This window comes from Malus domestica, chromosome 17 (genome assembly GCF_042453785.1).
Source record: "Malus domestica chromosome 17, GDT2T_hap1".
Taxonomy (NCBI): domain Eukaryota; kingdom Viridiplantae; phylum Streptophyta; class Magnoliopsida; order Rosales; family Rosaceae; genus Malus; species Malus domestica.
The window spans coordinates 32,479,593-32,494,522 of NC_091677.1; the positions used below are offsets into that span (position 1 = coordinate 32,479,593).

At 38.1% G+C, this 14,930-nt stretch overlaps 2 protein-coding genes across 2 annotated transcripts; one reads left to right on the forward strand and one right to left on the reverse strand.

Moving 5' to 3' along the window:
* Positions 1–5,273: 5,273 nt before the first annotated feature.
* Positions 5,274–6,891, forward strand: LOC103405838 (U-box domain-containing protein 21-like). Its single transcript, XM_008344850.4, has one exon. It carries the CDS (start codon positions 5,410–5,412, stop codon positions 6,748–6,750), a length of 1,341 nt encoding a protein of 446 aa, XP_008343072.2. The 5' UTR covers positions 5,274–5,409; the 3' UTR covers positions 6,751–6,891.
* Positions 6,892–6,977: 86 nt separating this feature from the next.
* On the reverse strand, positions 6,978–11,746 carry LOC103405839 (receptor protein kinase TMK1). The gene is made up of 2 exons (XM_008344851.4): positions 9,102–11,746; positions 6,978–7,769 (listed from the first exon to the last, which is right to left on the reverse strand). Exons 1-2 carry the CDS (start codon positions 11,428–11,430, stop codon positions 7,240–7,242), a joined length of 2,859 nt encoding a protein of 952 aa, XP_008343073.4. The 5' UTR covers positions 11,431–11,746; the 3' UTR covers positions 6,978–7,239.
* Positions 11,747–14,930: the final 3,184 nt, after the last annotated feature.

The following is a 14,930-nucleotide window of genomic DNA, read 5'->3' on the forward strand; positions in this document are numbered from 1 at the left end:
GACAGTGGTGGTGGTGGTGGGGTTGTGGGGGACAGTGGTGGGAGGTCAGAGAGAGTACTAGGAGGAGAATGGACCAGATAAAGTGTAGTTGGGAAAAAAAATAGAAAGAAGGGGGAAGAATATTATGACATATTACTACTACTACTTATCTTCAGTCTTTATCGGGAGAATAACTTATATAAAATAAGTTTACTATTGTGATGTTCTGATCTGATAATGCAATGTTATGTGATGAAAAAGTTACACGTTGAAATATATTATTAGATCGAAACATCACATGACAATGAACTCGTTTCATGTAATATTTTCTTATCTCTCAACCATTCTATCCTAAATTGTTGATTTTTGGGCCACTGCTTAATGCTTATCCAGACAACTGACTCTGCAACCATGATAGTACAACAATTAGAAAGGAGAAGCAAGAGCCAAGCCAATTGCAAACAAAGCCAGTCCCGCTCTGAGATTCTCTTTCACTCTCACTTTTCAAGTGTTTGAATTGAGATAAATCCATCATGCATGGGTCCGGCCTCCTTTCATTCATCATATTCACTGTGCACGTCCAGCCTAACATTAACCTACCTTTTTTTTTCTTTTCTTTTTTTTTACGACTCGTAGTTCAAATAGTTTAAAGTATATATATTTTTTCACGTGAAATTTTGGGCTCGATTCGCGCATCTCTCATTGGAAAACAACAACAAAAGCTACTTTTTCTTTGCTAGGATATGCCTGCATGTAGTGATCACACAAAGCTAAATATGCCAATATTTGTAATATATAAAATTTTCGACAAGTCCACCCACTAAAATTTCAAGAGAATTCAATTTAGGTATTGCCACTCCCATTACCTCATATTAATTAATCTTTTATGCATCAAATAATTTCTTTAAATATTCTTTAATTCACAAATAGAACACTCTAATATTGATTGAAATAAAATCTCAATCAGATTACAGGAATAGTAAAAAACTACATGCATTAAAGGAATGATGTTGATCCATTATTAGTTACTTTTATACTCTGGAATCCCCGATTTTTTTAAATCTTTATTTATGACTCTATATTCAGCCATTGATTGTTTTGGTGTATGCAATACATCTAAACATAAAAGAAAAGAACTAAACTCCATATGTAACCCTAGCAGTATCGATGAAATAGGGGTAGAACCAGAGCTAAATGGAGAGTTGAAGTTCCAATTATTTGACGAAATAACAACAATAATTCTCAAAAGAAAGAGAGAAAAACGTGTGTGACAACGTGGGACTGTGCATGGATAATGCAAAAGAACAAAAAAAAGTACGGAACTAACTCTTAGTTATCGTATCCTCTAATGCTCAACTAGCACAGCGACATACCTATAACTAGCTAGGTAGTAGGTACTACAAGCCTAAGGGCTCCTGGCTCTAAGCACATGTTTAAAGAGGATTCGTTTTTATTTCAAGATGAATTAAATAATCTGGTTTTTCATAGAAGTATTGTATTAGGATGTGTTATTCACACAACTCGTTTTATTTTCTATATATCGTTTGTTAATTTTGTTTATATTCTTTAATTTAATTGCTTTGATAACCAAAAATTAAAGGGGTGTGCTATCAACACACCTCTTTTTACTTCTCACACACCCTTTGTTATTTTCTGTCCGTTGATCTTCTTCAATTCATTCGACCCAACCGTCAAAAATTAAAAGGATGTGTGAGAAGTAAAAATAGGTGTGTAAATATCACACCCCAAAATTAAAAAGTGTGTGAAAGATAAAATGTGTGTGGATAGATCCACCTTGTGTTGGGAAGCCATGAAAAGTGGAGGAATCCAACGATGGGTTTTTGACATATTGCATGCTCACGAGACCTTGAGCATAAACAATGAACTAGTGAATTTCCCAAGAAAAGGGGATAAAAAAAAAACCGAAAATGAAAAATTAAAGTTACTTTTTAAGTTTTCAAATTTGGACTCAATTTTCTAATGAAAATTGAAAACAATTTTATACAAAAATGAGAACTACAATAGTTACATGTTGTTGCCTATATTTAACTGACAAGGAGAGGGGGCCGGCGGCACAGAGAGAAAAGAGAGAGATGTGTTTGTAGGGTTGTGTAGAGAAATGTGTTACTTCCCCTTTCGCAGTACCTCTATTTATAGTAATAAGAATAATTAGAATCCAATCAAATTTAGGATTTACACAATCACACTTAAACTAGAAGTTAACAACATACCAAACATATTTTAATTTTCACTGACTTGATCATACCATTTGCAACGTAAACGAACATGAAGATTGAACGTTTTAGCAATAATAATAGATAACAAATGAAAACTACATTCCATCATTTAATTTATGAGATTTTGCTAAAAATTAGAGTTCGATCACTAGTGTGTGTGTGTGTTTTTAATCTTAACAACTAATTACGACGATGCTATTACATTACCATTTGCCACAAAAGCTTTATAAATTTTATTTTTTATTAAATATTGAAGCTATTACAGAATAGGTCAATAATGTATATCAAAATTATGCAGGTTAAGCACGCATTGGAAGACCAATTCCCCACCACCAAGCATCCAACCACTAGAGTTTTCTTGAAGATGTACATCATAATTCACTACTTAATTGCACATTCTTCCACTAAGTTAGTGACTCCTTTCTTTATTCTCATGCTTCATTGCTTTAGTTTTAATAACATAAACATGTTGCATATATGTCAAGATAATTTAAGATCCGATGTAAAGTTTTTATGGCCAATCTAATGAAGCATATCCACTCCATTATTATTTCCCTAACTTCATATATAGAAGTCAACCGAAAAGAATTTATCTTTCGTGTCTTCTAAACTTCAAATTCGAATACGAACCTTTCGCTTTTGTGAGTTGTAGCATAGGCTTTCCACATTATCCCCTACTATATTCAAGCGATTCACCGGTATTATCTTAATCGAATATTTACTTACAACCAACGACTTGAAATGAACGCTTATGATTCTCATTTATGTGTTTATTAACAATCAAAGAATGAAAAGCCAAGGTATGAATTTACGTACGGGAGTTGTTTAATCTCGTACTCAATCGTTTATACTCTCATTCCTTCTCATAATAAATAAACATTTTCTAATTGGAATCGATGAAATTAATACAAAACTACCTTCCTTGGCCATGGGCATCGAGTGCGACGACTTAGAGCCTCAAATCGAGGGGGCCCAAAAAAGTATGTTGTTTGAAGGATAATATAATTAAATAAAAAACAATTGTGATTAAAATTGATGAATTGTTCTTTGATTTAAGGTATACCAAGTTACTACAATATATTACATGGAGAGTAACATGATTGAAATTGAATCATGTTTCTCAATAACGATAATCTGGAAATGGATTGTTATTCACCAATTAATACAAAATAAAAATATTGTAATGAAAAAATTGTAGTAACTTATTTTAACAAAGGGTCATTTCTGACTCTGATCGGCCTAAAGGAACACAAGCCCAAGGGGGCATGGGCCCAAAGGAAATTCAAGGTCCAATGAACATGGAAAGATAAGGCCGAGCGCTTTTAAGGAGCCCATGGCCTCCTAACATCTTTTTAACAATCAAGCCGAGCGCTTCTTCATAAAGCGTCTTCCGAGCACTAGAGGGCAAGTTGGATACTGACAAATTTAAGGCACGGGCTCTCAGAAATAAAAGGGGCAGGTCTAGTCATACATTAATTTCAGGCCACGTGACGGCCAGGCAAAGGAACAAATGCCTATGAAGAGACATAAAGGCTACCATGTAGGACACTCAGGTGCCAGTTCCTACCAACGCCAGGGCCGAGCAAGGCTCTCGGCCGCTTCATCTCAAGAATGGACACAAGTGGACTCGTGCGAAGGCACATTGTTGCCATGTGTTGGCCAAGAAGATGAGGGACAATTGGCAGGTCTAATATGTGCGTTCAACGCATTAAATGCAAAGGAAGTGATAGGTTCGAGCAAAAAGATTGAAGACTAAAAAAATTGCCTATATAAGAAAGACAATGACCCCTTACAGAGGGTCAGACGAATTGAGAGAGAAATTGTACAATTTTGGCCTAGTGCTACTTGTAACTTGTGTTCTCAGTTTCTATAAGAAACTCAATGAACGTAGCTAATTTTAAGGGGTGAACAACTTAAATTCTGTATCTAATATCCTTGTTTGCAAAGCCCAAGTACATGAAGGACAAACACTTTGACCAATTCAACATTTGTTAGCGAGCGTTAACAACTTATAATACATAAAAGAATTACATATATTTAATCATATTTCATCAGTTAGTACACATTTTCAAAGTAATAATGTATGTGAGCTCCTTTTATTCGCACCTTAAATCACTCACATCCAAAATGCAATGAAGTGCGTTCAATTATCTTAGTCAAAATAATAAGTAATTGAATAAATGAACATCTCCTAATGTCTCATCGAAAATTTCTCTTGTTAGTATGGCTCAACCACTCCGTCTTTGTGTGGTGGGTTTATTCTTGTTACCCAAACTTAAAAATTAGGAGAGAAAAAAAGAAAATCGTATTATTAGGGCTAGAAGAACGCAACCACTTATTTGGGCCACCATGTTCATGCGATATGATTGTTTCAATCATTTACCTTACTTGTGATTTCAAAGTTACGTAACACTCATTGTTATAAATGTTTTAACTGTACCACTTAATTTCAATTATTTATTTTCTATACTACTTAATTTATGTGGTTAAGATAGTTTGGACATGTGAACTGAAGATCTCCAGATGCTCCGGTTAGAAAATGCGATTATGAGACATACTCTCAGCAAAAAGATAGAGAAAAACCTAGAAAACTTATAAAAGTACTTTAAGAAAAGACACAAAATATTTGAAGTTAATAAAAAATTTGTCGTAAAATCAAGCATAGTAATATTCTAGAATTCATTAAGCTGCACTGTTACGTAGCAAAGTGTTATCATGTGCTTTAGCGGTTTTAGTTGACCAAATTCAAAAAAGAAAAACATTTGAACGCGATGTTACCAACTGTAGAGTTTGGGTCCGAGTCCAAGCACCGAGTACTTGACATTTGACCAAAACCCCAGCACAGCACAAAACAGCTAGGCCAATCATCTACCGACTCAAATACAAATTATAAAAGGACAAGTGTAGACTGGACCCACACCCCATTCCCCCCACCCAATACACACCCACCACCTGTCCCCTTCCTACATTTGAATCTTTCAATTCAACGGTCAACATTCAAAGACGCAAGCAAACATTCATTGCATATTCCCACTTTGCCTTTTGAGTTTTGACCCCGCGTTGCGTAGACAATATATAAGCTCATCGTGCTCCCCACATTTCTCACAACCAGAAACAACACAAATACTCAAAGCAAAATCCCTCATCGATTTCTAATTTATTCTTTTTGTACTTCGATTCAAAGCAACGAACAATGATCTTATCTTGGGGAAGAAGAAGGGCTGGACGTAAAGCCGACAACAAGAAACAATTTTGTAATTTGGACATGGACGTGGAGGAGATCGCGATTCCGACGCATTTCCGGTGCCCGATTTCCCTCGAGTTGATGAAAGATCCGGTGACGCTTTCGACGGGAATGACGTACGACAGGTCGAGCATTGAGATGTGGATCGAGACCGGCAACAGTACGTGTCCGGTGACTAATCAGGAACTAGTGAGTTTTGACCAGATTCCGAACCATGCACTGCGTCGGATGATCCAGGATTGGTGTGTGGAGAACAGGTCTAATGGCATCGAGCGGATTCCAACGCCGCGAATCCCCGTGACTCCCTATGAGGTTTTGAGGATCCGCGAGAGAGTTGCGGGGGCGGCAAGGCGTTTGGATGAGAAGAAGTGTCATGAACTGGTGGGGAAGATTAAAGCGTGGGGCAAGGAAAGCGAGCGGAACAAGAAGTGTATGGCCGAGAACGGAATTGGCAGCTGCTTATCCGCTGTGTTCGAGTCCTTTGCCGACCGTTCAATGGACGAACATGTTGAGATATTGGTGGAAATTTTATCAGTGCTGCCGTGGGTTTTTCCATTGAGTGAAGAAGGCCAAACAAAGCTTGGATCTTCAGGGTGTTTGCGATCTTTTGTGTCGTTTTTGGAGGGGAAAGATCTAACAGCACGGCAAAACGCAGTTTTGATACTTAGAAAGTTGTTTTCTTTGGATCAAAAATATGTGGATGCTTTCGGGGCGATTGAAGGAGGTACTGAAGCAATTGTTGGGATCATTCGACAACCTATTTGTCCTCAAGCGACTAAGGCTGCTCTAGCTTGTGTTCTTTTCATGATTTCATCACCGCCATCCGTGCAAACCAGTGACGAAATCAGATCAAGATTTGTGGAATTGGGTTTGGTTTCTTTGCTGCTGGAAATTCTTGTTGAGGCAGAGAAAAGCGTTTCGGAGAGAGCTTTGGGTGTTTTGGAGGTTCTTTGCGACTGCAAACAAGGGAGGGAAAAGGCCCTTGAGAATGCTCTCACAATGCCTCTTTTGGTCAAGAAGATTTTGAGGATTTCAGAGTTGGGGACGGAGTTTTCGGTGTCTATAATCTGGAAGCTGTGCAGGATTGAAACCGAGGAACGCGTTTTGATTGAGGCGCTTCAAGTGGGTGCTTTACAGAAGCTGTTGGTGGTCTTGCAGGTCGGGGTTTGTGATGGGATCAAGGACAAGATTACTGACTTGTTGAAATTGTTTAATCTGCACATGAGTAAATTGGACTGCGTTGATTCCTCCGTGGATTTCAAGTACCTGAAGAGGTCATTTTTGAGTTAGGGAGAAGAAATTACTTTTCTTGTTCTTTAGATTGTGTTAGAAATTATTTTTTGTACAAAATAGAGAAATTTGTAAAGCAAGATACCATTCACTTATTCAAATTATACATCAAGTTGAAACCTGGAACAAACATTCATCCTATTCTCTGTGTATTGCTTTTGGATCTAATTTAGCGTAGCTAAATTGGCTAGAACAATTGCTCCTCATCTGCACACAGGTCCGAATCCTTTTCGTTAAATTGTAATTTAAATTATATTAGAATATCACTCGAATAAAAAGTACTTGAGACATTCATTCTTGAGAGTGAAGGACTTCATCTCATTCCATTCCAAAACCTCTAACACAACTGAAAATATCTGATAACATCCGAGCGAGGGGGCAAGGCTAAAACATGAAAGTTTGAACAAATTGTACACAGAAACCCGCAAGGTAGGAATCAACCAGAACGAACATACCAAACCCACCATTCCAATCATTTACACCTACTAATCATCTCCCATCTGCAGATGTGAAAGACTCGGCAAATCCATACGGGCGTGTAGGGATGCTCGTCTGAGTGTTATCCAAGCTGGGAAGAAGCGATGAAGAAGAGGATTCCGAATTGCTTCTACCTTCATATGCCTGCCACTTCTTAAGTGCTTGCGGCAACGACATTTCAAGGTCTATACCATATATGTCTTCGGAACTTTGATCGCTTGGCTTCCAAAGCTCCACCAGAGAAGATAGGACATTCACGATGTGGCCCATGTCAGGCCTCTGATACGGCTCTCTGGCACAGCAGTGACCTGCTAACTCAGCGACAGTGCTGACACTGGCAAGTGTTTCCTCGTTGAGATCAATTGTGGGATCAATTGCCTTGCGGAATGAGTCCTTGTTAATGAACATTCTCCGGAACCATGTCACTAAGTGCATGCTCTCCTCAGGCTGGCTGTCGTCAAGTGCCTTTCTCCCCGTGATCAGCTCCATCAAAATCACTCCAAAACTGAACACATCTACTTTCGTTGTCACACGACCAGTAACTGCAAGTATCGCAAATTTTTTGTTTACAATCAGTGTCAATATTGACTACCAACTATTAACCAAAAGTTAAATAGAATTTTCTTTTAAATTAAAAGTAAAACGAACTATGAGAAGGCAAAACGTCTAAGACATTAAAATTGTAGAACCACCAGAATAAAGGCAATGATTAGCTTTGTTGTAAAGCTAGGTAAGTGGGATCAGCTGACCTAAAAAGGAAGGAACAAACAGAAAATCAAAACTACTAAAGTGGGTTCGGTGAATCGACTGCTTTAAGCTCCAAAAGGCCAAAACCAGCTGGGAACAACTAATATCATGGAGATTTCCAATGAGAACAATCCAATAGCAAAATATTCTACCATTCTGTTACTACAAACAGCAAGGGAAAATGGCTTTAAAATATTCGGGTTGCTCGAGTGATTTCAGAAACCCTTAGCAATGATGTCCGAAAAGGCCAAATACACAGCTGGCAGAGGAGAGAATAAGATGATGCGCAATGATGATTACTGAACATGCAATTTAGTGAAATTTAGAGAATACTCATCCTTCTGGTGCCTTTCTTTTTCATGTAACCAACCCTATCATTCTGGTGCCTTTCTTTTTCCTGTAACCAACCCACAAACTCCCAAGAAAATCATGACTTCGCGTTTCTAATTTGTTTTCGTAAGAATGGCAGTCATGAGAATCCAACCTAAATCTCATAATGGATCACAACAATGGATTACATTTCATAACATGGCAGAAACGGACTCTATTAAATATTAGTAAGCAATAAAACTTGCTATACTATTTGCCTGACATATCTTCTCACCCCCAATGCATTAAGAACACCAACTAGAAATTAAGCATTCTTGTTTGAATTTATTAATCCGACCAAGAGATAAAAAATAAAATAAAGTTGTTGATACATTTGCAGAGCTGCTCCTTGTCCATATTTTCTGAACCATTCATAATTTTCTGGTAAAAAGTAATGACAAACGTACTTAAAAACGATGATATAGAAATAGAAAAAGGTTCTCTAATTTGGAACCAAAACTTCGGAGCCAGCAGTGGTAGCTATTTTTTCCCCTTGAACTGGTTTTCTTGAATATTAAAAAAGCCTTAAGGAAATGGAGGCAAAGAACTAAGGTTGCATTCTGGTTGTGCCATATTATGCAAGCATTTTCTATTCACTTGCAGTATCGGGTACTCAAAGTCTCAAACTGACCTGATATCACTCTCATGTTTTATTTACTATGTTTTTATTTTCAGTAAACAAAATTGAAAATTTGCCTGATTTTAAAAGAAACTTAGCAAAAATGAAGGAAAAAAAAATCAACAAAAACAAGAATTACCTGCATATTCTGGTGCCAAGTATCCAAAAGTCCCTGCAATCCTTGTTTCAATTGAACCTTTGCCCTCTGGAGCAAGCCGTACAAGGCCGAAATCTGCAACCTTAGCTCTCATATCATCACCAAGAAGAATATTTGAAGGCTTTAAGTCCCTATGTATAAAACTCTGATGGGCCAAACCATGGAGATACTCAACACCCCTTGCTACATCTAAGGCAATTGTCAGCCTTCTTGTCCATTCCAGTGGTTTCAGTCCTTCTTCCGGCCAGTTGAAGAGGTGCCTGCTGAGCGTTCCTTGAGGCATATACTCATATACAAGAAGCCTTTCATTTCCATCTAAACAATACCCCAGAAGAGCTACGAGATGCCTGTGACGAACCTTTGTCAAAACAGAAATCTCAGACTTAAATTCAGAAAGCCCCTTGCCTACTATTACCCCAGCCTCCATTCTCTTAACAGCAATCTTTGTTCCATCGTGCAGTTCCCCTTTATACACTGTCCCAAAACCTCCTTGTCCCAATATATTTTCTTGACTGAAATTGTTTGTCACGTTCCGGAGCACTTGAATAGAAATCACCATGTTTCCTGCGTCAACCATTTGGATTTCATTGGACTCACTGCTAGGAAGAGTATGAGCTTCACTTAGTGCACCAACACTAACACTAGAGCCTGCAACTGTGATCTTCATGTTCTCATTATCGGATCCAGAGTGGCGGGGATGAACTACCATTGCATTCGGGCTCTGAACTCTGCTCAACTGCTTTTGTTTTGTTCTATATACACAGATAAGCAACAGTGCAATTAATAAAATCACAAATACACCCCCAATTACAGAGAACACAATGACTCCTATTAGAGTTGAAGATTTCTTTCCATGAGGTCTAGAACTGTTTCCAGAACCTATACTTGTAGAAGGGTTGGTGGAATTTTGAGACGGTGCACCCCCCACTGAAGTACTCTTTTCGTTCCCTATATCAGGGTTACCAAACATTTTTACAAGCACCTTATCATTAAAAGCTGGGGGTTTCCCATAGAGATTATTGTTTGACACATCAAATACAGTGAGTGCAGGCAGCGTGGCAAGCTCCGCCGGAATCGTTCCAGTTAAATTGTTAGCAGCAAGAACTAACCTTTGAAGGGACTTCAATGACGCGATTTCGGGAGAAATCGTTCCATTAAGACCCATTTTCTGAAAATTGAGGACAGTAATGTTCCCATTACTACAAGTAACCCCAATCCAATCTGCACATGGATCATTCCCCTTCCAATTCTCTGCAAACTTTTGGGGGTAACCCACTGAACTCGCAATCGAAAGCAAAGTATTCACTCGTGGATCACATTGACCAGGACTCGGCAAGCAAAAGTTATTAGAACCCTTAACCAAATCTACTGCAACCCCTGAAACAAAAGCCGGCATTGGTCCTTGAAGCAAATTGTTTGTCAAGTTCACAGCCTCTAGTGACTTAAGGCTCACCAATGACACTGGAACAGGACCAGTAAACATATTATCTCTCAAACTCAAGCTCCGCAAGTCTGTTAAACCCGAAAAGTCTGGTAATGGACCTGAAAACGCATTCGAATGCAACCAAACCTCCTTCAACAGAGTCATGTTCTGTAAAACAGCAATGCTTCCACCAAGCTTACCTACACTTTCTTGCCCATTAAGCCACAGAGACTGAATTTGCAACCCAGAAAAGCTCGTGGGCAGGTCGCCTTCGAGGCCATTGAAGGCCAGGTGCAAGTTAACAAGACTCGGAAACGCATCTCCATTGAAAAAATAGGGTATTTTCCCAGTAATGTTGGCCGAATTGGCCGAAAAGTTTTGAAGTGAAGATGCATTCTTGAGAGTTTCAGGAATTTCCCAACTCATAAAAGGGTTGTTATCAATCTCAACAGATTGAAGGGAAGTCATACCAGTAAAAAAATCACTGGGAATTGAAGTAAACAAATTGTTACTGATCAGTAACACTTGCAGTGAACTTAACCCACTAAGGCTCGGAAGAGGACCTGAAATTTTGTTCCATTGAAGCTCTAAACGCTCGAGTTCAGTGAGATTTTGGAGGCTAGAAGGAAGCGTACCTTCTATATTAAGGTGACCCAGTTGGATTCGGGTCACCCTCTTGTCGTCTGAGCAGCCCACATGGGTCCATTGGCAGGGGTCCGGGTCGGACCATCCGACAGATTCAGATGGTTTGAGGGTTTTCTTCAGAGCCAGCATCACTGCAGCATCGTTGCTTGAACTCGGTTGGGAGTTGGCACCCAGCAAGATTGATGAAAGGCCAGCAAGCAAAATGGTCAAAAACTTAAACCCAGCATGGGTTTTCTTCTTCATCTTGAAAAACTTTCAGAGAGAGAGAGAGAGAGAGATTTAGGAGTTGGGTTTTGTGCAAAGTGTTTGAAGAAGGGTTTGAAGTGTCAAGAACTTGATTCTTTAGGTATGATCATAAGATTGTAGATAAATGGGGAGATAATACATTTAGCTGAAGGAAAGTTGGAATCTTTGAGTAGGAGGAAATGAGGATGCAGAGAGAGAGAGAGAGAGAGAGAGAGAGAGAGAGAGAATCGATGAAGGAGGACTGGCTGGCTTGCACATGGGGAGTGAGGACCACATGGGGGTGTGGAGTGTTTAGGCTTAAAAAAGAGTAAAATACCGTCACTGACATCACTTTAGCCATTTTGTGGAGGGAGAATTGAACTCTGCAACTAAACAAAGTTCTGCCAAAAAACAAGAGTAAACGAAGTTAAAAAGTTTGCCGTAAAACTAACTGATAATACAAAAAGTAGTGTAACTTCTTGTAAGGACATACAAGAGTCTCTAATTCCTCAATGTCAAATTCATATTTTCAATTTCATCATAGGAAGCATTATTTAAGTTTACTATGTGAATAATACATATTGAGTGACGTGAGAGCACGTAGACGATTGGGCCCAACATGTTAGTTAATGTGTTCTAATATCATATAAGAAGTTGAGATTTTACTGTAATCAGTTGACAATGTAAGCATATGTAAAGTACCTTAATCAACTGAACTAATCAATATAACAGAGTCAATAAGGCTGGAAATGAGTCATGAATGGAGTGGTCCATGAGTACAGGGAGGGTCAAGTTGGCATTGGGATATGTATAGAAGGAGTAATATAATAAGTTGCGTATACTTGTATGGTTTGGATCGAATCTCGGAATTTGGAGTATCTCTCTTTATATGATTTGATTTCTCCCATCTCATGCACATGTTGAGCGCCAGAATATGAAACCATCCAGATAGAGTTTAAGTGAGCAATCCAGAAAAATGCACATGGCATGTTTCCATTATTTTGCCTAGCTGTACGGAAAAACATAAAATCATTATATATATATATATATATATATATAAGAAGTGATGCTATCCACATACTCATTTTACTTCTCACATATCTCTTTTAATTTTCAGCTGTCGAATCGAATAAAATAAAAGAGATCAATGATCAAGAAATTAACAAGGGTGTGAGAGATATAAATGGGTTTGTGAATAGGATTGTCCTATAAGAAAATGTCGCATTGTCAAACTTTGGTCCAAACTTTGGTCTTAGGTATTTTCTTTGAAGTTAAAAAAACATGTGTAATGTATGATTGAGTCAATCAAGATATGTAATGCATGTTGTCCAATATTCTAATAGATAGAGTTAGATTTCCACTTATGCGTCCCGAATTCGAAATTCCCTCATCTCCTAAATCATTGGAATAGTTTCGAACTCTCCTTCTCCTCTTTAATAATAATAGGTTTTTTTTTTTTTTAGAAAAAGAGAAGATCAGAAAGAGAAATTTTAGCAAGTGGTATTGATCTTAGTTGGAGAGAAATAATTGATTTTACTGACCTTAGTTTCAATTGACTCTGGCAGCCTAATTATATAAGCATCGTGACACTTGTAATATGACTTTTTTTTGTACTTGTTTAAAATTTAAGACATTTCACTTACAAGTAAAGAATAATACTATTATATTATAGTACTAATTGACTTCTCGTACCCTGTTATATAAGCAAGTGGTTGGTTGTCATTTATTTTCCTTCTTGTGAAATCCTTATTTCCATTTAGTTATTATTATTTTATTTTTTTATAAGCAACGATAGATTGGTATTTCATTCATCATCTCAAACACTACATAAGTGCCAATTGAGTACAATACTTCAGTGACCAAACAATGATCTGGAGGTGAATTTGCTCAGCAAGACAATAATAATAAAACCCCTAAACGGCTACCACATGTGCGAAAACTTCACATGCCACCATACAAAATTGTCCTGGAACGATAGATATAACATATTTGTATCAGCAACTGCAAAATTATCGCCAAATAGCGAGGCCACACAAGGTCATCTTGGAAACGAGACCACATAAAATCATCGTAGGTAGACGAGATCACATAACACATCGCCCAATACGAAAACTATATCCAGCCAACGTTGCAGCGTGGCCACAACACTAGCTAGGTGAGACAACAGGACTAAACTAAGATAAACTAAATTAAACTCAACTAATCTGAAACTAAACAAAAAAGAAAAAAATCGAGAAGGGAACCACAAGCCGGCATATTCCGATGAAGGGATAGGACGATTCTGAGACAATGTAACCTGCAATGACAAGCACCATCAGCAAGTCCCGCAACAGATGAAGAGACACCGGAGGGTCCAGGAAACCTCAAGCAGCAGGGCCTCCAAAACAGGTCGACCCAAGCAGTGAAACGCCAGATTATCACGCCTAAAGGCTGAGCAGCCTCAAAGTTTGCACGACCCAGGTGGCGCAGCACCAGATTTGGGTGCAGAAGGCGGTTGTTTCCCAGAAAAGTCGATGGCAAAATTTGATTTGAAAATCTCAGCATTGGGAAAGAATGGCCGAAGTAGCTCCGACACGCCAGCAACCCCAAACCAAGCACAAATCCCAAATCAGACCCAAATTAAAGAGAAAGCCTTGATAAGGGCACAAAACGGATCTGGGATGGTGTCTCGAAAGCAGCGCATAAAACGTTAAGGGAAGGTAGAGAGAGCAGTGCCCACATGGTGGAAGAGAAGGAAAAAAACCGTGGATGAGGGAAGGAAAGAAGGTGAAGAAACACGCAGAGGAAAAAAGGCGATGGATCAGAAGGGAGGAGAAGGAAAAACTAAGAGAAGAAAGGAAGGAAAGGGAAGCTAGGAGGAGGAGATAGGATGGGCTGCCACCAGCCCAAGCCATGGAAAGAGACCGACGGTTAGGGTGATTTGCAGACAAGGGTTTCTGGAGGGAGAAAGGGCGAAGGTTTCTCCATTTAATTATTATTTTGCGTGTATTATCATTTCATTTGTAAATAGTTGACCTATATTTTATTTCTCTATTTTGTAAGAACACTAATTTTGAATCAAATGTTATTTCTCTATTTTTAAGGTAAATGATTTTGTATGAATTTTTACATATACTAGGCAATGAGTATATATCTTTAATGATGTATTTTCTTTTTCTTTTGTAAAATCATTAATCCCCTTTACAATCCGCATGGAATTAATTTTCTACATCAAACATTCACATAGGGGTATTTTAGGCATCCTAAAAATGTAAAATGAGTAAAGTCAAATAAACTTAATGAATTTGCTTCTATGGAGTCTAGCCACTAGGTTTTATTTGAGTAAAACAATTATGTCGAGTTTTATATAGAGAAAATTAAGTTTCAAAAGCTAAAGTCATATTAATATTAATTGTAATAAAAAAACATATATTGCTTATATAAAGATATGAATATACCACGACGACGCCCGGTGTTTGGGGACATTTAATAAAATGGTCACACAAACTTTTTTTTTATTATTAGAAACGCTTAATGAA

Coding starts and splice junctions, on each gene's coding strand:
- LOC103405838 (XM_008344850.4), top strand. CDS start 5,410: ATGATCTTATCTTGGGGAAGAAGAAGGGCTGGACGTAAAGCCGACAAC.
- LOC103405839 (XM_008344851.4), bottom strand. CDS start 11,430: ATGAAGAAGAAAACCCATGCTGGGTTTAAGTTTTTGACCATTTTGCTT. Junction 7,770..9,101: donor CTTGGCACCAGAATATGCAG/GTAATTCTTGTT, acceptor CGATACTTGCAG/TTACTGGTCGTGTGACAACG.